Source organism: Thamnophis elegans, chromosome 4 (genome assembly GCF_009769535.1).
Source record: "Thamnophis elegans isolate rThaEle1 chromosome 4, rThaEle1.pri, whole genome shotgun sequence".
Taxonomy (NCBI): Eukaryota; Metazoa; Chordata; class Lepidosauria; order Squamata; family Colubridae; genus Thamnophis; species Thamnophis elegans.
The window spans coordinates 45992579-46016546 of record NC_045544.1 but is presented as its reverse complement, the minus strand read 5'-3'; the positions used below and the strand labels follow the sequence as shown (position 1 = coordinate 46016546).

Here is a 23968-nt window from a genome sequence, read left to right as displayed (position 1 = left end):
AAACTAGCAAACGTGTTGTCCTTATTTATGGTGCACTGGACATGTTCAAAACAAAGTTTGGAGGATTCCTTTTGTTTCCTGCCCCTCCCATTGACCTACTTGCTGTTGGGGAAATTCTCACCCTCTTTTCTTACTGTAGATGAGGTGGAGACAGGACCGGATTTTCCTATAGGCTAACTAGGCTTCAACCTAGGGCCTCAAGATCAAGAGGGGCCTACATTCAAATTGTTAGCAAAATTAAAATTACACTATTCTAAAAACACTGAACACTAAAACACTGAACCAAAAATAAGGAGAAATTCTACGCATATGACTAATAAACAAACATAAAAATGTATTGGTTAAGATCGTTCCAGCGCCGCAGCAGTTGGGGAGCCCGCCCACGTTCCCAGCACCGGCGGTCGGGCGAGAGGCGCGGCCACTCCCAGTAGCCGCCCCGTTGATGCGGAGCCCACCAGCGGCCAGACAGGTGAGGGCGAGGGGGCCGAGCCAGGCAGCTGAGCGCAGCAAGGGAGGCGGCTGGCCTTGCTGCCTTTGCCGCAGAGCAGAGCCGCCCTCCGTCGGGAGGCCAGCTATATATATTGATATATATCACAGTAATGATGTATTTTATTGTCTCTCATGTAATTTACAAACTTAAAAATGGGAGGTGAAAGGGCCTCATAAGTGGAGTAGCCTAGGGCCTCTTTTCATCTAAATCCGGCCCTGGGTGGAGAGGACAAGAGTTTTGTAAGACAGCCAGACTAGCAGGTGATATTAACTGAGGTCTCCTTTGGGGCACTGCCCAGTGGGAAGAAGAAAGTGGACATGCCCGAATGGACTGTAGAAACTAATATATACCAGGCTGAACTTATTCTCCATGAGGCCGTATGACTATGCTTACTACAGAAAATTTGGTAACATGAATCAGACTGTATATATGGCAAAACATGTGTTGAACAAGGGGGAACATCTATAAAGGGTGAAGTTGGCAAGATAAAAAGTGCCTCAGATCAAACAAGACCATTATGCAGATAAGATGAAGTTCCCCACCATATTCCAGCACAAAGAAAGAGCAACAAGAGACCTAAAATTTAATCTTGGGGAAATGGGAAAGAGAAGGAAATTAGGTAAGTAGATGTAGATAAGTAGGTAATTGGTATAGTATACACTGAATTCTTAAAGGTTTTGCTTCTAGCCAGTAACTAAAAAGTTATAAACTAAATTGTACCTACCTGAGGTCTGCTAAATACAGAACTGTAGCATCTGTACTACCAAACATGTTTGAAAACTGATTCAGGTATTGGCAGACAATCAGATGAAATCTGATGGGAGGTTACTAAGTGATTTTGTGTCACAGCTAAGAGACAAATGAGGAAATGCTTGTGGTGTGTTTAGGGTCACTTGCAATGTATAAGATTAATTCATTATTTAATTAATTAATGTAAGATATTAACTGATAGTGTAACATGCATATATGACCTCACAGCATTTAGGTATTTAGAGTAGTATGCAGTGCATGTAGTACTGTTACCAAAGTGTTTACACTTTGCCACTGAAAATTTTCAAAGCACAAAAAACCAAAACACAGATTTAAATTTAATCTTACTAAATTCCTTTGTTGCACTAGAGGAGACCTTGGGTGTTTTATACAATATATCATCAGAGCTTTTATTCTGCCATTAGAATAAGTATCTGTTTTACTGTTAAAACCACCAAGAAAATACATTAGGTTTAACACTTTTGGTTATACTTTCACTATGAGGTAAACGTTTCCTGTGCTGTGGTAAATTTGTAAAAATGCAATGTATTTATTTCATAATCTATTTAATATGCATGACTAAATTTGTGAAAACTATGCATTAGCATTCTTAATACAGAACTAAATATTGTATGTAAATATTACAATTGTCTCCATATAAAGTATATTCCCACTGCTATTATCTTATCATCCTTCCTGCCATTACCACTTGCTTATTATAGCATATTGTAATGTTTATTTTCGAAGGATGCCTATGCAACCAATATAAACCCCACAGGTGAGGTAAAACATAAAAAATAAAGGAATCCCTACAGATTTTTCTCCGCTAGTCATTGCCGACCATAATGGAAATGCTCATCTCCATTTCAAGGTCATTGAGCCAGCACTATCCGAAGACATTTCTGCAATCATGTGCTCAGCATCACATCACAGAGTGCTCTTACCTTCCCACCAAAGTGATACCTATTTATCTACTGTACTTGCATTTGTATGCTTTTGAGCTGCTTGTTTGGCAGGAACTAGGGCAGGAACAGGATCTCGCCCTGTCACATGGAGCTTGGGTCTCGAACCCGGGCTGCTGGCCTTCCAGCCAAGAAGCCCAGCATTTTAATCACTGAGCCACCACACTGACCAATATAGGCCCCCTAGGCATTCCTTTAAACAAAGAGAATTCTTGCAAAAGGTTATTAATGGTCAGGTTATTAAAGGCCAACTTCCTTTTTTTGTTGTTGTTAAAGTATCATATAGTAAAGTAGAACATTGGGAGTGCTGAACTCCAAGGGAAGGTATGTTGTGTAAAGTGCTACTATTCCTGAGCATTTAGCAGCTGCCCTTTGCTTTGCCCTAGTATGCATACACTGCATATACATTATATTGCCAAAAATATTCGCTCACCCATCCAAATAATCACAATCAGTTGTTCCAATCACTTCCACGGGCACAGGTGTATAAAATCAAGTACCTAGGCATGCAGACTGTTTTTACAAACATTTGTGAAAGAATGGGTCGCTCTCAGGAGCTCAGTGAATTCCAGCGTGGAACTGTGACAGGATGCCACCTGTGCAACAAATCCAGTCGTGAAATTTCCTCACTCCTAAATATTCCACAGTTAACTGTCAACTGTATTATAAGAATGTGGAAGTGTTTGGGAACAACAGCAACTCAGCCACGAAGTGGTAGGCCACGTAAACCCGTCCAACATCAGTGTGTGACCTCACAAATGCGCTTCTGGAAGAATGGTCAAAAATTCCCAGAAACACACTCCTAAACCTAATGGACAGCCTTCCCAGAAGAGTTGAAGCTGTTATAGCTGCAAAGGGTGGACCAACGTCATATTGAACCCTATGGATTAGGAATGGAATGCCACTTACAGTAAGTTCATAGGCGAGTAAAGGCAGGTGAGCGAATACTTTTGGCAATATAGTGTATTTATTTACTTATATTGATGTGCCACCCAATTCACCAAATGTGATTCTGGCAGTGTTTATCAAAATAGGCATGGCCAACTGTTTCTGTGTGTTCTTTGTGGGCACTGGCACTTGCAGACTGATCTAGTTTCAAAATGATGGGTGTGAACAGATGAAATAAGTTCTGCCCTTTTTATATCCAAGTGATAACAGTTTTTTTTTAAAGTTGGGTTTTAATAACCTGGCTTCCTCTACAATTTCAATACCACTAACCTCTCCCAACTGTGACTGTCTCTGTTAGGGCAGGGGTCTCCAACACCCGGACCGTGACCAATACTCCACACGCACTTGCTACTTGCACGAAATCATCCTCTCTCCTCCATCCATCCAACCACTACCACCAATCCACAAAGCCAGAAAGGTTGGGGACTATTGTGTGAGGGGTGTCAAACTGTTGGCCTGCTGGCCAGATGTATCACGCGCAGGCCATGCCCACCCCAAGGCAAAAAAACATTGCAATATGTCACATGACATCACGTTTGACACCCATATTAGGGGATGTATAAGAGCAGCCATTTTGCTCATTACTGCCCCCCGCCCATCCTCACTGACTTTAGTCAGACTTCCTCTCAAATAATATGCACGGAATCCATCATTGTAGCTAATATATAAGGTTGGCATGGTGTCAGCTTTGAATCAAGATACTATATACTGTTAAGATTTTCTTTTAAAGAAATTCTTGGGATTCACATTCTTCCTCCCAAAATTAGATTACCTCCACTTCTTTTGAAATTCCAGAAGTCCTTCAAGACTAGGTTATGTCATTAGGCCTGGGTCTTCCTGAGATCAAGAGAAATGCTTAGATGATTCCACTGCTGAGTTGACTATTCCTTTCTCTTTTTTTCTAAGCTGAGTATATTTTGCTTTTATAATATTTATCTTTTTTATATTTATTTCTTAAGTGAAGTATATATTTTTATAATAGTTATCTTTTTATAATATTTATCTTTCCCAAGCCGAGTATATTTTGTTTTTATAATATTTATCTTTTAACATTGATTCTTATATTTTTACATTGATCACTTTGTGTGTGTTGTTTTATCGTATTTCTGGTCCCAAAACCACTTTTTGTGAGATGGGTAGTCATACTAAATTGCTTAATAATAAATAAATAAAATTTTAGTGTGGTTAAAACACTTCTTAGACTCTGGACACCTGCAAAATTAGCTCTTCACTTTAGATATCCCTTGTTAAGTGATCGATATCTAGGATCTATCACCAGACACTTTGTAGCTATTGATAGGAAAATCAGCCTTTTTTGCTGAAACAATTTCTGAATGTTATTTCCTGAAGTGCTTAGGAGATCCAGTTTGATTTAGTTAACAAGACATGTCTCTTTTATTTGTATGGACTTTTAATACTAAAGTTCAAGACACCTATTTCAGAATTGTTCACTGCATTTTTTAAATAACTTTCACTGATACTTTAGCTCAGCAATGAATTCCAACCTTTAAAATGCCCAGCCAATATAAGAATTGCTGAAAGAGAATACAAGTTTAGGGGGAGGTGCTCAACATTTAGTTTTTTGAAAATCATACATGGATCCCTTCTTTACCTTTGTTGATTCAAGTACCTTTATCCCAAGAGAAGTAACTTTTGGTATTGGAAAACCAGCAGGTGACAATACAGTATTCTAATAAGATGGGAGATATTGTACAAAGGATTTGACATCATTATTGCAGTAATTGTAATGTAAAATTGAGCCTTACATACATGGTATTAAAAGAATCAGCAAATATAACAACATCAGCTAATTGGGCACCATGTCTTTTAAGACTCTTTTAAGACTCTGCGGTATCTAGAAAAGCAGCAGCAAAAGGACATCTCTTTTAAGACTCTGCGGTATCTAGAAAAGCAGCAGCAAAAGTGGTTTTTTTCAATTAAAACTAATTTCCAGAACAGTCTGAATGAAATATTAGTATTTTTCCCCTTTGTTGTTAAACTGTATCAAATATAGATAATAGACTACATTGGTGCTAAAATCTTGTTCCATATCTACTTCCCACATCCATCCCAAAATAGAGAAAATTCTTGACATATGAAACACAATTGGACAAGAATTTCTGTTGCAAAGGCAGGTGGTGGTTAATGTTATTACCTTTTTGCCACAGTTGTTGGGCAGTTGTTTAGTGAATCAAGGGGTTGTTAAGTGAATACAGCTTCCCCCATTGACTTTGCTTGTCAGAAGCTGGGGGGGGGGGGTTGTTGCAAATGGCAATAACCCTAGTTATTGTGCCACAACTGTCCTAAATACAAGCCAATTGTCAAGGACCTGAATTTTGATCATATGACCACGGAATACTGTGAGAGCTGTTTTATGCCACTTTTTACAATGCCTTTGTTTGTCACTTCTAACAACCATTAAATGAATGGTTGTAAATCTAGAGTTATCTATATTAGCAGAACGGCCTGGCCTTCTTTTATGATTGTGTCCATTTAATTGTGTCCATTTATCAATCTCATAATCCCCACCAATAAAACAATCTGTAGCAGTTTCTACAGAATGTTTTCTTTCAAGATGTGTTACTTTCAGGCACTGCAATTCAAACCCCACATCTTAGACAGAAATTTATCTTATCATATTCTGGCAAATTGCACAACACACTGCTGGGAGGAACATTCTGTAGTACTTTATGAAAACAGACCTCAAACAAATCCCTTTCGATGCGACTTGCCTTCTCAGGAAGCAGAACTGAACAATACAGTACAGTAATGCATAGGAACACTTCAGAGTATGGCAGGACTCCTATATTCACTTAGAAAAGCACTGTAGCATGGCAGAATAAGAGTTTTAGTGACCTACTCTTATTTTTTATAAATTTGGGGAAATGGATGATGAAACTGTGCAAAAACCACCATCTCACCCACTCACCCCCGTGATAAAAACCGGATCTCCTTTAAATCAACTTGATTCCAGGCGACAGCAGGGATCCATCTCTGCAATTTTCGTCACAGGAAGACAAATATGGTTTGCTGCTTTTTTAAAAAAATATCCTCCCATTGTCCCGTTTTCCGTCTACTTATTATCTCCGGCGCAAAAATTAGGATGCTACATTCGAACTGCAAAAATCCGGATGAGTTGGAGTTTTATATTTCCCTTTGCTGCCATCGCAGCTGCCTTGCGGATTTTTTGCAACCCCAGATATGGTAACGAAAATGGGGAAATGGGGGGGGGGGACGACACACGGAACAACGACCCCGGGGCCCGGTGTGGATAAAGGCTTTTCTCCAAAGAAAAGCGTGCCCTTGAAAGATAGTTAAAATAAGAAAACTCAAAGCATGCAACACCTAGGCCCAACTTACAAAGCTTTACCGCTGAGAACCCACACAGAAAAGGTAGTTTATAGCCCTTTTATTCCCCGACCAATAAATACAAGTCAACCTTCCACCCGCCCGCCCCTCCCTTTTCCCTCTAGTAGGTTCCAATTAGCGGGCATACTCTGGCAAAAAGTCTAGCAATTGCCCCACCCCTTCTTGGAAGGCGCCAGCTAGGTGGAGCTCGTCGAGGCTGGGGAAGCGGCTCCAGGCCGCGGTTCTGATTGCGGAAGCGTGGGAGGCCAACTCCCTTCGTAGCGGGACGTGCAGGAAAATGAGGCTCGTGTGGCCCTGGCTCGTCCTGGCGCTTTTAGATTGGAGCCATTGCAGCGGGTTTAACACCCGGGAACCGCAGACGGAAGGTAAAGCGGAGATCAAGAGTTACACCAGGAGGTGAAAGCGGGCAGGGTTGGCGCCTGCGCTTCGTTTCTTACAAAGGGAAAAGGTGGGGGGGGGGGGGAATCTTAGCCAAATATAGCCTGGGTGGCCTTCGGGAGAGACGAAAGGGGTGGGGGGAATATCCAGAAGAAGCCTACATCTTGGTTGAACCCATTCTGGTTCTTCTTTCCCGTCATTCGCTCTTTTTTCTGTCTTATTTCCACACACCTCGTCCTTCGAGGGAAAATACAGCGCTATCAAGAGTCCCTGGGTGTGTTGGGCGGGGGGATCTAAAATGTAATCTCTATTTGGGATTCTGGATCTAATCGCGTTCAGAATAACAACCTCAACCAAAAGAGGCTGCATCCCACTGTTAGTCACCCCCTTTTAGTTTTCTAGGGGCGAGGTCTGTTCTCCAGTTCTTAAATAAAGGTGCTTCCGGTTTTCCCACGGAGTTTGCTTTAGCTTTTGTTTATTTTCCTTTACTTCTTCCTGCAGTAAGGGACCAGCATTTCGGGATGGTTTCCTCCCAGTTTTCCTCTTGGTTTTTTTTTAACCCCTAAAACATGATCAAACACATGGGTAAATTCCATTTTCTTTTTGGCTCCTGTTTATTATTTATTTGCAAATGTTAATCAAAAAGCCGAAACTGAGAGGCTTACAAAAACATAGAGTACAATCAAGTATATATAAATATTAAATTATTTAAAAAAACATAGGTATGTCATCATTATTAATATCCACATAGATCTTCCAGACTTCAAAAACGAGCTTAAATAAACCAGGTTTTCCTAACACACACAGTGGCTGTTAACACATATAGGAGACGGTAAATAAACCATAGTGGGGCATTGTTTTATTTATGCCAGGTTGAATTATCTGAACATATCCTGATGTTAGGTTGACATCAGCCTTGTCATTTCTCAGAACTGTACTAAGTGAAGATGAATCATAGTTCACCAAAACCATATATTTGTCATGGTTGATCTTGATTCAATTTTTAAAAAGCTAAGAGACTTTTGTTGTGGTTAATACTTAAATGGAAGGCTACAGGATATCCCAAGGCTGTAGATTACACAGGAAAAATTTAAAAAAAAAATAGAATAAAACAAGAGCAAATCATTTCCATAGTGTTGTGAAGAAAACAACACGGACATGTCTAAAAGTCATCATGAGTTGTGCTCAGCTTTACGACATCTTTTTACTAGGTTCAACTTTGAGCAGGAATAAAAGTTGATTGATCAGGAGTAGACAAAGTGATCCTCATATGTTCACAATCTTGGCATCCACCTATATTTCTTCAATGCCTGGTCCTGCTATTGTTATAAGGTGCTTTTATTTGATGTTGTTAAGTAAAGGTGAAGTTAGCCAGATATTCAAATGATCCCATGTAAAATTATTCTTACAGGGAAAAAAAATGATGCTTATTACATCAAAGTGGAACTATAGTGGAAAGTACTTTCAGTAATTGTCATGGGTTTTGTTGTTGTTGTTGTTTAGCAATGGCAACTTTGGTGGAGAGCAAATTCTTCATTTTCTTAGAGCACTTGTGAGAAGCCTTAGATGCAAAATAGAATTGTCACTAAAAAGTGACATAAGTAAAATAGAGCCATTTTTCCAACTTAGTGGCCTGATGGCTGGGTCAGTGGCAGTTCAGAACCAGTTCAAGACAAAATACTAGGCAGCTGGGGAAGGCTGCAAGAAATGCTCCTTTAGGTTTTAGATTTTTTTTTCACCAAATAAGATGCATAGGAAAAACCTTTTATATTTTTTTCAACTTGTTACTGTTCATTTGTTCTTTTTAAAAACATTTGAAAGAGACTCCTTTTATTAAGATATTCCTGAGTGAAGCATTTTGCCAATTTATTTATCCCACTTTTAGTATTTTTACAAATAATTCAAGGTGATGAACCTATTTATCACACCTCCCTCCATCCTCTTTTCCCCAGAACAACAACCCTGCCAGGTGGGTTAGTCTGAGAGAGTCTGGCTCACAGTCACCCAGCTGGCTTTCATGGCTAAGGTGGGATTTAGCCTTTTCTCTGTCACCATACTATAGCAGTGTTAGTGGGTTTTTTCTTCAAATAAGGAAATAAACAGTAAAAGTCATTTCTCTGTGCAGGGTAGCTGTTTATTATTTGCCAGCAAGCAGCTTCTTGTTGCTATAAATAAGATGTTTCTGGAGTTAAATAAGTTTCCAGTAATTCCTGCTTTCCTTTTCATGAGATTGCCATTCTGAGTGCAGCCACAGGAATGAGAATTAAGCTTAAGTGGCGGGCTTGTAGTTATGAAAGTCCCAGCATAAATCTTGTCACTCAATGCAAACACAGAAAGTTGGGGACAGCCTCCCTAGCCTGCTATGTGTTTGATGACACTCTGAAAATGGAGGCAAGATGACTTTGTGTTAGTGCATTTGTCTGCAACTGTGCATTTCAGTAGACATTTCACTGTCTACTGTAGAACTAAGTGCATTTCAGTAGGATACTTGTCTTCATAGAAATAAATGGTTTAAGGGAATTTCATTTACAGATACCTGGATTGTATTGCTGTCTATTGTATTTTATACAGACAAGCTCTGGACAGCTTGTCATCCCTGAATGACAAAACAGGTAATCCTTGATGTACGACTTCATTTGTAACCAAAATTTCTATGGCTAAGCAAGACAGTTGTTAAGTGAGGTTTGACCGTTTTATGACTTTTCTTGCCACAGTTGTTAAGTGCATCACTGCAGCGGTTAAGTTAATAACACAGTTCTTTAAGTGAATCTGGTTTCCCCATTGACTTTGCTTGTCAGAAGGTTGTAAAAGGTTGACCATGGGACACTGCAACATCATAAATATATACCAATTGTTCAGCATCCAAATTTGGACCACGGGAATACTGCAATGGTCATAAGTCAACAAAGAAAGTCATAAGTCACTTTTTTCTATGCCGTTGTAAGTTTGAACAGTCACTAAATGAATGTTTGTATGTCGAGCATTACCTGTGATTCAGTTACATTCATCAAATTGAAGAATTTAAAAAGGGAGGGCTAGTGGTAAGTGACTATGATAGGTGGCCTACAAGTTAACTAACTAGCACAGGTCATCTGCGCCCTGGATATAATGGTGGTCGCCCAAAGGAGGTAATCTTATATTATACAAGCAGGCTCTTTAATCATGATAATAATGCCTGATCTTATTGCCCAGAGAAGACATGCTTAGCAAACAATGCGCAGCTCTCCTCTTTTTGCTTCTTCTGCTTCAAAGCAAGATAGATGGCTGTTGATATCTTTCAACATCTCAGCAGCACAGCAGCCAAACAAAACTCCAGTTTGAACTTTTGAAGAAGTTGAAGATAGTTGCAGAAATGTAGAGTAGTAACTGCTGGCCTCAGCAATTTCAAGGAGTGCAGTCCTCACCATGGTGAGCATAATTACTGAAACCTGCCTTCAGAACAATCAACAAGTTTTTTAAGTGGCATTACCCACCCATCCCTCCCCAAATGGCATTTCATTTTGACTTTATCAAATGATCTTCTGCATCTAGGAGGCCTATGTTCAATGCACAATTGAAGGCCGAGACTGTAAGAGTGAAATACATCTTGTTCATTGCAGATTTTGCAGGCTAGGATACAAAATGAGCTTCTCCATAAAAGTTAGTTAATATTGTCTGGTCCAGGATATACCACATGAAACTTTCTTGCTATACATTTTTTCCCCCCAATTTGTTTTACACTAAGGTTTCTGCCCAGGCTACTTGGTAGTAGAAGAGACAGACTTAAAACACTCAGCTATCAGATTGGAATTCTAATGAAATGCTTTCTACACATATATATTCTTATAAATTTTAACAGTTCTGTGGGAGTCATTATAATATACAGGTATTAACTAACAAGGTGTGTAGGCCCTTCTGCTGAAAATGAGATCACTCCCCAACTTCCAGTAATATGTACCATGACCAATAATTCAGACATGTTGATGCTATTTTGAATAATGTGGAGCAGAAGGGAAAATAGAAGGTTGCAACATCAAAATGAATTAAATGTTAAAATGATCATTTTAATCAAGAACATCTTTGCTTGAACATAGAGCTCTGGCATTGATAGACATATTTCTCATAAATGGATCAGAATACCAGTACCTTTTTTAATGTCAGTTCTGGAAATCTCTTAAAAAGGGAGTCATCTTGATATTTTATCAAGGTTGACTCAGTCTTCCATCCTTCTGAAGTAGGTAAAATGAGACCCTGATTGTTGGGGGCAATATATCCTAACTTTGTAAACCGCTTAGAAAGGGCTGTAAAATCACTATGAAGCGGTATATAAATCTAAGTGCTATTGCTATTATGAAATATAATATTTTCAATGCACAAATCTCACTTAGGTCTAATCCCCCCCCTTTGTCTCAAGAATGAGGAAACTATAGTCTGTTATTAAATGACAGTTCTTAGCAACTTTGGTTAGCATTGCTAACAGTGAGGAGCACTAATGTTGTAGTTCGGCAGTACCTCTCCTGAAAACAACAAGCAGAAAGAAGATCTCTTGTTTACAACGATGCAAAATAAACTATTTCATAGCACATCCCCCAAAACTGTTTTGCAGAGTTAGGATCTTTTAATTGTATTTTACCTTATGCATGCTTAAGATAGAATACAAGTTAGCATTTTCAAAATACTTTTCAGTGGGAGAAGCTCAATCTTGTCAGTTTTCTCCTCGATCCATTTGTGAAGATGTTTGCTAAACAAAAAGTAGTGTGTACTGTGTGTTGAACAAAGAAACATGGAGAGTGGCAACTTCATTGCACAACATGAGTAAAAACATAACTTGTGGATTCCAATACAAGAGGAAGTTTCTCTTTAGCATCAAACAGAAATTTGGAGAGTTCCTTTCTTAGTTCCCAACCAGTGAGCTCGGTGGCCACTTGAGATGGCCATGTTCCCTTCATGCTGCAGAGTTGTGTTAATTGGAGAACTGAATTTGGAATTCAGAATCATGTATCTTCCAATTAGATGGGAAGCTGCAGTAATAAATACAGTTTATTTTTATAGTACTTCTGCAATACAACTAACTTTTGACAACTTATTTATAACTGTTTTTTGTATCATCCCACTTTGAAACAGATGAAGTAAATGCACTGTATTTCTATTTAAGTTAAGTAAATAATGGATACCAAGCCATGTAGAGCGCTAAAGTTGAAAATCAATTCCTTGAATTGACTATGGAAGATTATTAGTCAATAGTGCCGCAAGTTCCGCATAAGTGTATTAGGTGAACCAACTCCTCTCATTAATAGCCAAAGCATGCATTTTGAACCAACTGAAGCTACCAAGCCACCTTCAAAGGCAATTTCATTTAGAGCATATTGCAATAGTCTAACTTTGGGGCAACAAGCATGTGTCAGTAAGTTTTGCAAGGGCATCCCAGTTCCTCAAAATTGTTCCTTCAAAGCAAAAGCAACCCTCATCTGGAGATCAGGATGATGCTCGTTCAATCTGTGTATGTTTGGATCCATACAATCCCTCCCAAGCCTCAAGAATCTGGGTCATGACCACTACAGTATGTTTGGTGTGGTCTGGCCTGAAATGGTGACATATAGTTGAGCATTATTAGCTGGTGATGGTGTTTCACTAAAGTAATAAATAACCTCTTGCAGTTACCTATTTATGAGAGAGCTTTATCACTGAAAGAGCCATGAGCTTGACATTTCTTTCCCAACATGCTCATGTTGACTGATACTGTTATGTTGTGTTCTGACCTAGGCTTCCCCAAAAAGCACGAAGCAGATTCCTGGTCTCAGCAAAACCCCTTTTATTAAACAAATGTGAATGCCGGCAAAGGCCTAATAAACAGTCTTTCAAAGGTGAATTTATGGCCACAGACCTTATCTTGCTTGGAAAGCTGCCTTGTAAATGTTTTCCAAACACCGTGCAGTGCAAGGAAAGACTTGGTCTCTGAGGTTCACGGACAGATCTTCACACTCCTGAAACGAATGAACGAACAAACAAATTGTTTCCTGCAAAAGCCCATTCCCCTTTCCATCCTCTTTTATTTCCTAAGGGAGGGGCCATTCACTGTCCACCTGTGGCTTTACTCCCAAGTCGACCTTGATTTCTGAGTTGTTCTTTTCTTCTGGCAGCTCTGCGCATGCGCACATTGGGAACAGGCTCCAGCTATTCCTCTGCCTCATTGCTCTCTAGCTGAGAACTACAAGACAGCCTTGGCCCCATCTCTGCCTCTGATGCAGAGCCCTCGTCCAAGTCTTCCTCAGCCTCCAGGACTGGCCCATGTTCCTCCCCAATCTCCTCACTGTCCGACTCTGCTGCCAGCTCCTCTGGCGGGTCACAACAGCCAGGGTCAGCTGTATCAAACACTGGTGACATATCCAGGCCCCAGCAGAGATCATTAATCAGGGTCCTGCATGTTTCTGTCCTACATTTGGGCCTAATTCCTGCCTGAAGGGGGTTTAGACCATCTGTTTCTTCTAGGAGGAATCTCAAAATTTTGCCCAGTAAAAGAAGATAGATACTGACAGCATCTTTATAACCGTTTTAAAACTTCTCTAAAATCTCTCTTTTTTTAATTTTTAGTTCCTCCTCCAAAAAATGTTACGGTAAAATCATATAATGAAAAAATCTCTGCATACTGGGATTATGAAAGCCCATCCTTAGAACCTCTATTTACGGTGGGGATCAAGTGCTATAGGTAAGACTATTTTGATTTAGAACTCTGTGTTTGGTTTTATAATGCTTTCCTCAATTTTTGTCACTGATTTTGTTGCCCAGTAAATCAGCAGAACCAACAGTCACAGATTTTCTTGTTACTTTTTAAAAATAGTTTGACTATAAACTGACTTTTTTTTTCCTTTCCATTTTCGTTAGCACTGGTGCTAGCAAGAACGTTGATACTTGCATAAACATAAAGCAACACTATTGTGATCTTACCAACAAAACTGATAATTGTGACACTTTCTGGGTTGGAGTGAAAGCGCTTTCTGGACAATACCAATCAAAATATATTGAACAAAAATTTGATATTCTCAGGGAGGGTAAGTGATCATTCATATATAAAGCTTAGATCAAAAGCATTTATCACTTTTTAGAAGTTAAATATTAAAAAAAATGTTTTTGTTGTCTCTATACTTTATGATGTAGGGTAGCAACTGGTTTTTCACATCAGATTTGAAGATTGCGGGAACATATTACAAATTATAATAGCCTTTGTCAACATGGTACCTTCCAGTCATGTTGGTGGAATAGCAAAGCTCATTCTCAGATTTCCAATCAAGATGATGCCAGAATGATGAAGCATGGGTCTTGATACCACAGCACGATTTCTGTCCTTATGTGAGAGATAAAACATGATGCACAGTTCATCGCATGTCTCTTCCCAGTAGATGCCTATGTTCTGAAGGCTCTAGATAGGAGACTTCCATCCCTAATTGGCAGGAGCATCTGGGGCTAAGAGTTTGCTAGCACTGACATGCACCTTCAGTCCATCTTCCCCGTTCTCGTCAACATTATGGTTTGTCATACAATCAGCCAGATAGATGGCATTTGGTATTTTTGTCCACCTATCAAATCCTTCCCTGTGATAAGACTATGTTTAGAACATAGAATTCTAATAGGGCTGGAAGGAACTTCAGAAGTGTTTAAGTCTAATCCCTTGCTCAAGGCAGGACACCTTATATCAGCTCGGTCAAATGGTTGTCTAGTTGATTTCTGAAAACCTCCAGTATTGGAGCACCCACAACTCCAGGAGACAATCTAGGATAAATTTTCTGACAGTGAGAACAATCTTATCAGTGGAATACATTGATTAATTGTTCTCACTATCAGAAAATTTCTCCTAGATTGGATCTCTCTTTTACAAGCTTCTCCCATTACTTCTTGTCCCTCCCTTTAGTGCTTTGGAGAATAAATCAAGTTAGTTCCCTCTTCTCTATGATAGCCCGACATGTAATGGAAGACTGTTATCATGTTTCATGTAAATCATAGGCTAGGCAGCCATAGTAATAGGCACCTTGGGTGCAATACCAAAGCAACTGGAGTACCACTTGAATACCATCAGTATTGACAAAGTCACCTAAATCAATTGCAAAAGGCAGCTTTACTTGAAAAAGTTTATATCCTGTGACAATGCTTTAACACCATCAAATCTCCAAGCTGAGCTTTCTTTTGCAATTGATTTATGGTTATTTTATCAATATTGCTAGCATTCAAATTGTACTCCAGTTGCTTTGGTATTGCACCCAAGGTGCCTATTACTATTACTTTCTTTTTTCAAAGTTGTTCTTTCACGCATTCTTTATGTTTTGTGATAACTTGCTCTTGAGCAGTCAGAATAAAGTCTTTTTAATGTTCCAGTTGTAAGCCATTGTCATGGTTTGTTTTTTGTTTTTTTTGATTATTCCCTATATTGCTCACCTGCAGCATCTGGATCACTTCCTAAAGGGAGCACCCAAAGACATCTTCTGACAGCCTCAGATGGACTGTGAATTACAGGTGGTAGCATCCTTAAACCAGGGCAAGATCTTTCTGTGGATTTGACCTTGACAGTTAAGAATTCTATTTAGGCCCAAACTAATACAGTGGGGCAAAAAAGTATTTAGTCAGCCACCAATTGTGCAAGTTCTCCCACTGAAAAAGATGAGAGAGGCATGTAATTGACATCGTAGGTAGACCTCAACTATGAGAGACAAAATGAGAAAACAAATCCAGACAATCACATTGTCTGATTTGGAAAGAATTCCAAAGAATTCCAAATCAGACAATGTGATTGTCTGGAATTGTTTTTTCATTTTGTCTCTCATAGTTGAGGTCTACTACGATGTCAATTACAGGCCTCTCTCATCTTTTTCAGTGGGAGAACTTGCATAATTGATGGCTGACTAAATACTTGTTTGCCCCACTGTATGTCAGCATATTGCCTACATCTTCACTTTCCTCTTTCAGTAAGAAATAGTGGCTATGTGGCTCCTTTAAGGCTCAATAGAAAATAATATTTGTAGCTCAGAATTGACATGTGGGGTTCTTGGTGCAGGGGTGAAATTCAGTGTTTTTTACTACTGGTTCTGTGAGCGTGGCTTGGTGGGTCTGGTGTGGCTTGGTGGGTGTGGCAGGGGCAGGGTACTGCAAAATCTCCATTCCCACCCTGCAAGTGCCACCTCTGGGCCAGCCAGGTGTGGCATTTGCCAGTTCTCTGAACTACTCAAAATTTCCGCTACTGGTTCTCCAGAACCTGTCAGAACTTGCTGGATTTTACTCCTGTCTTGGTGCCATCATGATGCCACCTAGTTTGGTAATGAAATGTTTGCAAGAAAACAGCCAAGCTCAAAGAGCACCAAGAACCACGGTCCTTTAAATTTGGCTAGTTCTCTTCTCCTGGCTCTTTCTTGCTTTGTTACTTTTCTCCAAGATGTGGTACAGACAGCAACACCACGGGATTAACTGGAATGGGTCAGAAGCATGTTACCCCAAAAATGTTCTTGCATTCTCCACGTTTTATAAGACAGACGGGATTTTGAGTTTGGACATATTCATCAGTTTGTAAAAGTGGTTTCTTGATTACATTTCCTACCTATTGTTCCAAGAAAGTGACTTATACCATTGCATTCTATTTCTATATAAATAAGCATTTATTTAGAATGTTGGGTTGTGTTGTCAAAATTTGATACTAATAGAAAATTTTGCAATTCCTTCAGGCCAAATAGGACCTCCGAAGTTCAATCTTTCCATTGATAATGGGGATATAGTAGTCAATATTGAACCACCTTTATTTCCATATGGTAACCTGATTGAAGAGTTCACCTACAAATTGTTCTTTTGGAAACATGGAAACCGAGAAAAGGTATATTTTAAGTCTCAAATTTTTCTTCATAATATTTGTGTCTTTGATTCTGTATTCAAAAAAGTTGTTAAACCTTGTGAACTTAGTGGTGGCTGCCTCTGTGACATTGGTGGTAGCAGAGTAGAGAATGAATGGTAGTGAGGCGGTAAGTCACCAATAATCTCTACTTTGGCAGAATGCCTCCTGCCAGGGTCAATTTATCAGCCCTTCAAGGTAGACCACACTAGGAAACCAAAATCATGCAGTTCAATGTTATTTTTATGATAAAGATATAGTAACAGAATCTTGCAAGACTGAATGTGATTCTTATGAAATTCAAAACTCACAGGAAGTTTAGAAACAACATTCCAGAAAACTCTGAACTAGTTCTACAAACCATGTCCTCTTTAGGAGTAGTTTGGTAGTTTTTTGGAAGTAAATGTTTTGAGCTGGCATGGTGCAGAGTATTCTAGACTAAAACGAGATTCAAAAAGTTTGAAGAAAGAATTGGTTTCTTTGCAGATAGGGACTGTATATTTCTGTTTATTATGTTTACATTTCTTAAAGAAAGTTCTAACTGCAATATATTTCACTTTTTATAGCGAGAACACTTTTTCACAGATGACTGCTATTTTGAGGAATGCAATATATCTCTATCTGTTTCTTTGGATACCTCTTACTGTATTTCCACTCAAGTCTTTTCATTATCACTAACAAAGGTTGGTGAAGAGTCAGAAGAAAAATGCATCTCACCAACTCCCAAGTCCTACCTAGGTAAAGATTTAAAATCTTCAGTAAATAGATAATTGTACAAAAAAATCTGTCCTGAAGCTCAGCACATTTCTATCAGCATCTCATTTTTACATGTCTGTGGGAAAAGGATTTCTCTCAGTGTATTGCAAAGTATTATTTATTGAAAAATCCAGAGAGGCAGAAGAGAGCAAAAAAGCAGAAGTCATATTTTCCTTACCTTTCCCTCCCCTCTCCTTGCCTTCCCTCTCCTCTCATTTTTTTTCTTTCTTTTTTTTTCTTATAAATTCAAATTGGTAATATAGAGAGAAAAGAACCGTTATTTTAAGGTGCTCAATTTAATATATCTCATTTTAAAATGTTGAAATTTGCATATAATGGATGTCTAGGTTGAACCTTGAATTATGCATCATCCAACTGGATTGTAGCATATTTCTTTTTCCCATTTTTTGTTCATCAAAATCCCATTAAAAAAGAGAGGAAGATTATTTACATTTTAACTCTTGACAAATAATGCAAATTCTACCCTTTCCAAATTGTTAGTTTTCTCAGGGTTAAAGTAATATCTTTTTATGAAAAAATGAATACGGTTATATAATTTGTAATACTAACTTGAAGTTGCAATTAATGAATACCATTTTAGTGGTTCCAAATGTAGGCAATTCTGTTCATAAATCTGGGATTTTTTAAAAAAAAGAAATATGTCTATAATTTTTCTAAGCCAATTGGACCAACAGCTTCAGAGAATTTTAGGCTGGAGAAAATTATGCATGGCAAGTAAATTCTATCTTATAAAAACAACTGTATTACAGGAATTAGTGTCATTGAAAACTCTTGAAGGATAAATTAACATGTTGAAATAGTATGGATTTATTGGTATAGTCAAAGCAGGAATTATTACCAAAGTGCGTCTGTAATTGATGCTGCTGTAATTGATGCAGGTAGTCCTCGAGTTACAAATGTAATGGAGCCTGCCTATTTGAGTCATAACCCTAGGATTTGTGGGAGTGAATCTCGTACCTTGAACAGGATCACTCCCTCCTTTTGCCCACGCATTCACTAATCAAATGTGAGGCTTGTTAAATGCATATGAGGACCCACTGAAATACCTCATACTCCCCACAGTTGCTTTCCCACCACCACCACCACCCAACCTGCTGCGCCAGGTCACTTACCGTGTGAAGATCTAACAAGCAGTCTTCTCTCCAGCCTCTCAGCCACATGCACCCCTCTGCAATTCCTTTTAGACCTCCAGAGCCCTTGCCTGGCAATTTGCAGGCTGAAATGGATATCCAGATGGGCACATCTGCCCCTCTGACACCCCAGGCCTCCGGAGGCCTCATCCAGCATGCTGAGAGTCCAAATGGAACTTCGGAGGGGTGGATCTACCTCTCCAATGCTCCACTCGGGCTTCTGGAGGCCTCGCCAGCATGTTGCAGATCATTCCCTCTGAAGCTTCATTTCAGCTTGCAACCTGCTGGGGGAGGCCTGAATGGAGTGTCCTCCCCCCTCCTGACACTCCATATTGGCCTGCAATCTGCCAGGTAAGGGTTCCAAAGGCCCGAATAGAACATCGGAGGGCGGGATCTGCCCTCTGAAGCTCTAGGCTGGCAATGTGCTGGACAAATGTTGCAGAGCCTCTGTAGTTGGTCGTAAGGGTAAACTAATGCCATGGTGCTGCAAGATTTGTAGTTTCGGGACTTGTTCGTAAACACTAGGGGGTGCTTATTGCATAACTTCGAATGTTCGCTAAGGGAATCATTATAACCTGGGTATTACCTACAGCATGTTTGCCTCAAAATAAGACCCAACTGGAAAATAAACCCTAGCATGATTTTTCCGGATGCTCATAATACAAGCCCTGCCCCCAAAATAAACCCTGGTTAAGATTGGCAGCCAGTTGGATACATATTAGTACCATACTTCCCTGAAAATAAGACCTAACTGGAAAATAAGCCCTAATGCATCTTTTGGAGCAAAAATTAATATCAGACCTGGTTTTATTTTTAGGGAAACACAGCATTTACAAAGTTTCTAATGTTCATTAAGCAATGTAGAGATTCAGAAACAACTAATTCCTGCCAACTAATTAAAATCAGTAAATAAGAAAAAAGATACGTTGGGAGTCCTGAATGTGTTTTATAGGACTTGTCAATTCTATTCTGAGCTGTCTTTTTTTAAGTAGCATTATTAAGCAAAATATTTATACTTGTATACATTTGTACACGGTTTAACTAACATACAAGCACTAATGCAAGGGTTAAGGCCAAGTGAAATATTTATGATACTATTTATGCTGTGGTATGTACTTGTTCTGCTTTTCTGAGTGTTTCTGTCATGTTTGCTTTCCATGAAGATTTTTCTCTCATGAGCTCTGTGCTGGAAACTATTTATATCTCTATACTTGTACTATTGGCCAAAGCTGGAGCACCCCTAGTTGTATAAAATATTATCGTAGAAGTGTTTCAAATTGTTTCTGTTCTCCAACCCTAACTTAAGCTGGAGAGAAAGGTAAGCTATGATGTCAAGCTAGCTAGGTACCTCAGTATAAAATGATTTTATAATTGGACCCATCTAAATACACTGCATTATGCTTTTTTGAACAGTGATTTTAGGGAGTTGCATGAGTTCATTATGCTTTCTGAAAGAAGGACTAGTTAAGTGCTGACTATATATCTATTATATATAAGTGCTACTGTATATCACTATATATAACTATATATCTTTTGTCTCTTTGAGGTATATAGAAAATGTACATCATATGGTGGTAGTATGTATTCAGCATTAATTTTATACAATAACAGTGTCTTTTTTAATTTTGTAGGCTTTACACTATTGATAAGTTTTGGAACTGTTGCCCTGGTTATTTTGGTAATCATTCTTATTGTAGTCCTTATAAAATTTCAGGAGAGAAAAATTACACTTCCGAAATCTCTGGTAAGATACTCCAATATTTTTATTCCTTCTGAGCTACTAACATTATGTTTATTGCAAGGTTGCTTTTACATAATCTTGCAAATCTGAAAGTACCCCACCTATCCCTCCCTTTTACTCTCCCAAAAACTAGGGAGGGTCTCTTGAGAGATGCTGTTTCCACTGTTTTTCCTTTAGACTGAATTTTCATTTATCCCATCATTGTCTACCTGCAGCTCTTCCTCTCCCAAAGTCATTCCCACAGACCATAACAATGGGTTTGTGAGTTTGACGTTTCTCTCATTAGAAGTGCTCTCTAGTAAGGCTTACACTGCTACAATGAGGCTTGGCTTTGCAGAGAAAAATATCAAAGGCACCTCACTACCCCTTGAGCCCATAGAAGGCTAGTACCAATCTCAATATTTGCTTAGCAAATAAACATTGTAATTATGATCTGAAAATTAGTAAAAAGGTGAAGTCCTAAAGAGAAGTTATCCCTTGTTTAGCCAAATTATTTGTCCTTAAGGTGTAAACTAAAAACCAGTATTTTGGATGCTTAAGGACACCATTCATTTGGTCTTGTGATAATAGCTTGTAGTAGTTTCAACACAATAATTGGGCAACTGCCAAGTAATTCTGGCAATCTAAGTTTTGTGGGGATTGTTTTCCATTAACTTCCTTAATGCTCCTGAGAGATTTCTCAGGAAATGGTGTAACAATCCGACAGTATGTTTTTATATTCAAATATAAGACAAAATCAAACAAAAGGCAAGGAATATTTATTGGGCAATGTTAATTACAGAATATTGTTACATACTAGTTGCAACCAATCCAGCGACTAGTATGATCTGTATTCAGGAGCAGAAGAATCTCTCTTAAGTATTATTCATGCAGAAATACCCTCAAGCAAAGCAACCAATGTCAATAATAATAGCACCGCATGGGTAATATATATATATATTCCCATCAATCTTGTGGTGTGACTTTCACTGCAGTTCTTTATATTTACTTTCTTACTAAGTTCATTTAACAGTTGAATGATGATGATTGGTTGAACAATCAGCTAATTGTTTAGACAAGATTTTTATTTTTATCCACCTATTGAATTCTTCCCTAGTATATGGGATATGGTGTTAAAGATATATTATTGCTACTTTGTTTTCATGTGGAAAGTTTATATTTGGATGATTTATGATTGGATGAATGCAATATCAGCACTGTCAATTGCTGGTCTTCCAAGATCTTTCCTCTTAGTTTTACATCAATTTCCATTAAAACTGAAAACCAAGTCACTTGTGAATCATGGACTACAGATGTTTTGGTCACATTCATTCCCCAGATTTATGAATTTTAGAACCCACAAATAATAGTGCATCATGAAATAAAATGTTTAACTTTAGAATGCACATAGTATTATAAAGATATTTCCTCTAAATTCACTACTCAGTAGGTGAGGAAAAAATTCCCCATATTTCTGTGATCTGGGCTTTGGATTTATTATGTGCTATCAAGTTGTTGATTATCTATACCTAACTTGGTCTATCACTAATTAACTAATTAATTAATTAACTGATTGCATATCACATTTATATGGTACCACAATGACACAGAGGCTCTCAGTGTGTTAACTGATTATGTCAAAATAATAGATACCACTTAAACTACAGAGTCACATATGTTAACTTGGTCTGTGTTCCCCTTTGCTCAGTATTCATTCAGTAGACTTTCAGTGTAAGGCCTATGATGCATGAAGAGTGCCACAGGACGTATAGGTTGCCCTTGATTTATAATCACAATAGAGACTTTTGCAACCTTTCCCCACCGCCCCCCAGTCGTTAAGTAAGACCATGAATTGCAACCTCTTGCTGGCTTCTCCCATTGACTTTGCTCATCAGAAGCCATTTAGGAAGGTCGCAAATGGCAATCACATGAATGTAGGACATAGCAACTCTTGCACGTGTGAACTGATTGTCAAGCACTTGGATTGCGATCATGTGACTGCAGAGACATAAGTAGTTGAACCAACCACAAGTCAGAGCTGTTGCAACTTTAAAAGATACCTAAAGGAACGTTCCAAAACCAAGGACCAATTGTACAGGGGGGGAGGGAATTTGTTCAATCTCAACTAGAAAAAAACATAGATCAGGATCGCTCTGTCCTAGTTTCACCTGCTAGATTTGAGATGGTGTAGCCATCTGCTATAATTTCTATTTCATCCCTTATTGCAGTTCTTTTTAAAAAAATGGAATGCATGACTGACTTGATGTTGTTGTTACATTTTTTAAAGGCAACTGTGGTAAGAAACCAAGTAGGTAATGCTGAATGTAAGTCAGAATGCAGATATGACATTATAACATCAACATCCTACAAGCCAATGGAACCATGTGAAGATGTAAAAACAGCAGAGAAATTCGATGTCATTGAGAATGCAAAAATCATTGATCCGAATTATAGCAAAGACCTAGATATCGATGGTTCCCAAGGAATGCAGAAAGGAGAAAGGAGCACCCAAGAAGATATGGTTATAGAAATCTCTGAAAATGAACAGATTCACGAAGACGGTATCACAGATTATTCTAAATCAATCACTGGGCAAGACACATGTCCTGATCTTCAAAAACTGGATCTTCCCAGAGCAGATGTCCTAAACCCAAAACCCACTATCCTAAGGTGCTCACTCAAACCATCTGGGTATGACAAACCACACTGGGCTGACTGAAGGTCTAGAGATGAATTTTGATGACCCTCCAAATATTGGGAAAGCCATTTTTACTATGAAAGAGCATTATTGGAAACTTCATCAGAAGCATCATCACTATGCTTATGAGCACTTTAATCCTTGCATTAGAGAGAGGGTATTCATATAGCTTGATGGTATCCAACCTGAGATGAGAACTTGTAGCTGCCAAAGAACTGAACTAAAGTTACACTCCTACAGATACTTGGTGCAAAAAATAAGTCTTACTGTATTCATTCCATTTTGAATTGATATTCGTAAGATTCTAATAGAATAATTTCATGATGTGCCAAGATGCTGCATTGAAATCCTTTTGTTAAGAAGCTGTTATTTTCTAAATATGTTAGAATATAAACCCTATATTTCTTTGCTAGTGGCCTTGATGATTGTGTGCTGGTGGGCTAGAATGAAGAGCACTATTCTGCCTTTTCTCAGAGCAGTGAGTTTTATCCTGCCAAAAGTATGGTGATGTTTAAAGATAGGGGGATTAACTGACAAGAGGATTCTGTCCATACTGGTCAGTGGAAGAGACTGGGGGAGTATTACAAGTGTAGTTTTTTATATGTAGTAGAGGCAGTTTGTGAAGTTGCCTTTTTTCTGATGGAAAAGAAATCCCAAAAGACCAACTTTTAAAGAAATACTAGAGAAGTATTAGAAAAGGGCTCAGTGGCTAAGACACTGAGCTTGTTGAGCAGAAAGTTCAGCAGTTCAAATCCCTAGCGCCGCATAACGGAGTGAGCTCCCTTACTTGTCCCAGCTTCTGCCAGTTACTTGTCCCAGCTTCTAGCAGTTCGAAAACATGTAAAAATGCAAGAAGAAAAATTGGGATCACCTTTGGTGGGAAGGTAACAGCGTTCCATGTG

General features: G+C 38.7%; 1 protein-coding gene and 1 long non-coding RNA gene across 3 annotated transcripts in view; one reads left to right on the top strand and one right to left on the bottom strand.

The window, feature by feature from the left end:
• LOC116508500 overlaps window positions 1-6567 on the bottom strand; it is a 90817-nt gene extending 84250 nt beyond the window's left edge. Inside the window, exon 1 of one of the 2 annotated variants that reach the window (XR_004255347.1) lies at window positions 6511-6567. This is a non-coding gene — a long non-coding RNA (uncharacterized LOC116508500). Of the gene's footprint in view, window positions 1-6079 lie in introns of both variants that reach the window. The other variant, XR_004255348.1, reaches the window with a different exon arrangement.
• A 121-nt stretch (window positions 6568-6688) lies between these two features.
• IFNGR1 (interferon gamma receptor 1) lies at window positions 6689-23478 on the top strand. Its single transcript, XM_032215710.1, has 7 exons — window positions 6689-6884; window positions 13468-13582; window positions 13759-13925; window positions 16581-16726; window positions 17308-17479; window positions 20280-20392; window positions 22656-23478. The coding sequence occupies exons 1-7, from the start codon at window positions 6797-6799 to the stop codon at window positions 23085-23087; spliced, it is 1233 nt and encodes a 410-aa protein (XP_032071601.1). The 5' UTR covers window positions 6689-6796; the 3' UTR covers window positions 23088-23478.
• Window positions 23479-23968: the final 490 nt, after the last annotated feature.

Bases quoted from the DNA above. Each gene is read 5' to 3' on its own strand.
- IFNGR1 (XM_032215710.1), top strand. From the start codon at position 6,797: ATGAGGCTCGTGTGGCCCTGGCTCGTCCTGGCGCTTTTAGATTGGAGC. The intron at 13,583-13,758 runs GTAAGACTATTT...CATTTTCGTTAG, and splicing joins GTGGGGATCAAGTGCTATAG to CACTGGTGCTAGCAAGAACG. The intron at 20,393-22,655 runs GTAAGATACTCC...CATTTTTTAAAG, and splicing joins TTACACTTCCGAAATCTCTG to GCAACTGTGGTAAGAAACCA.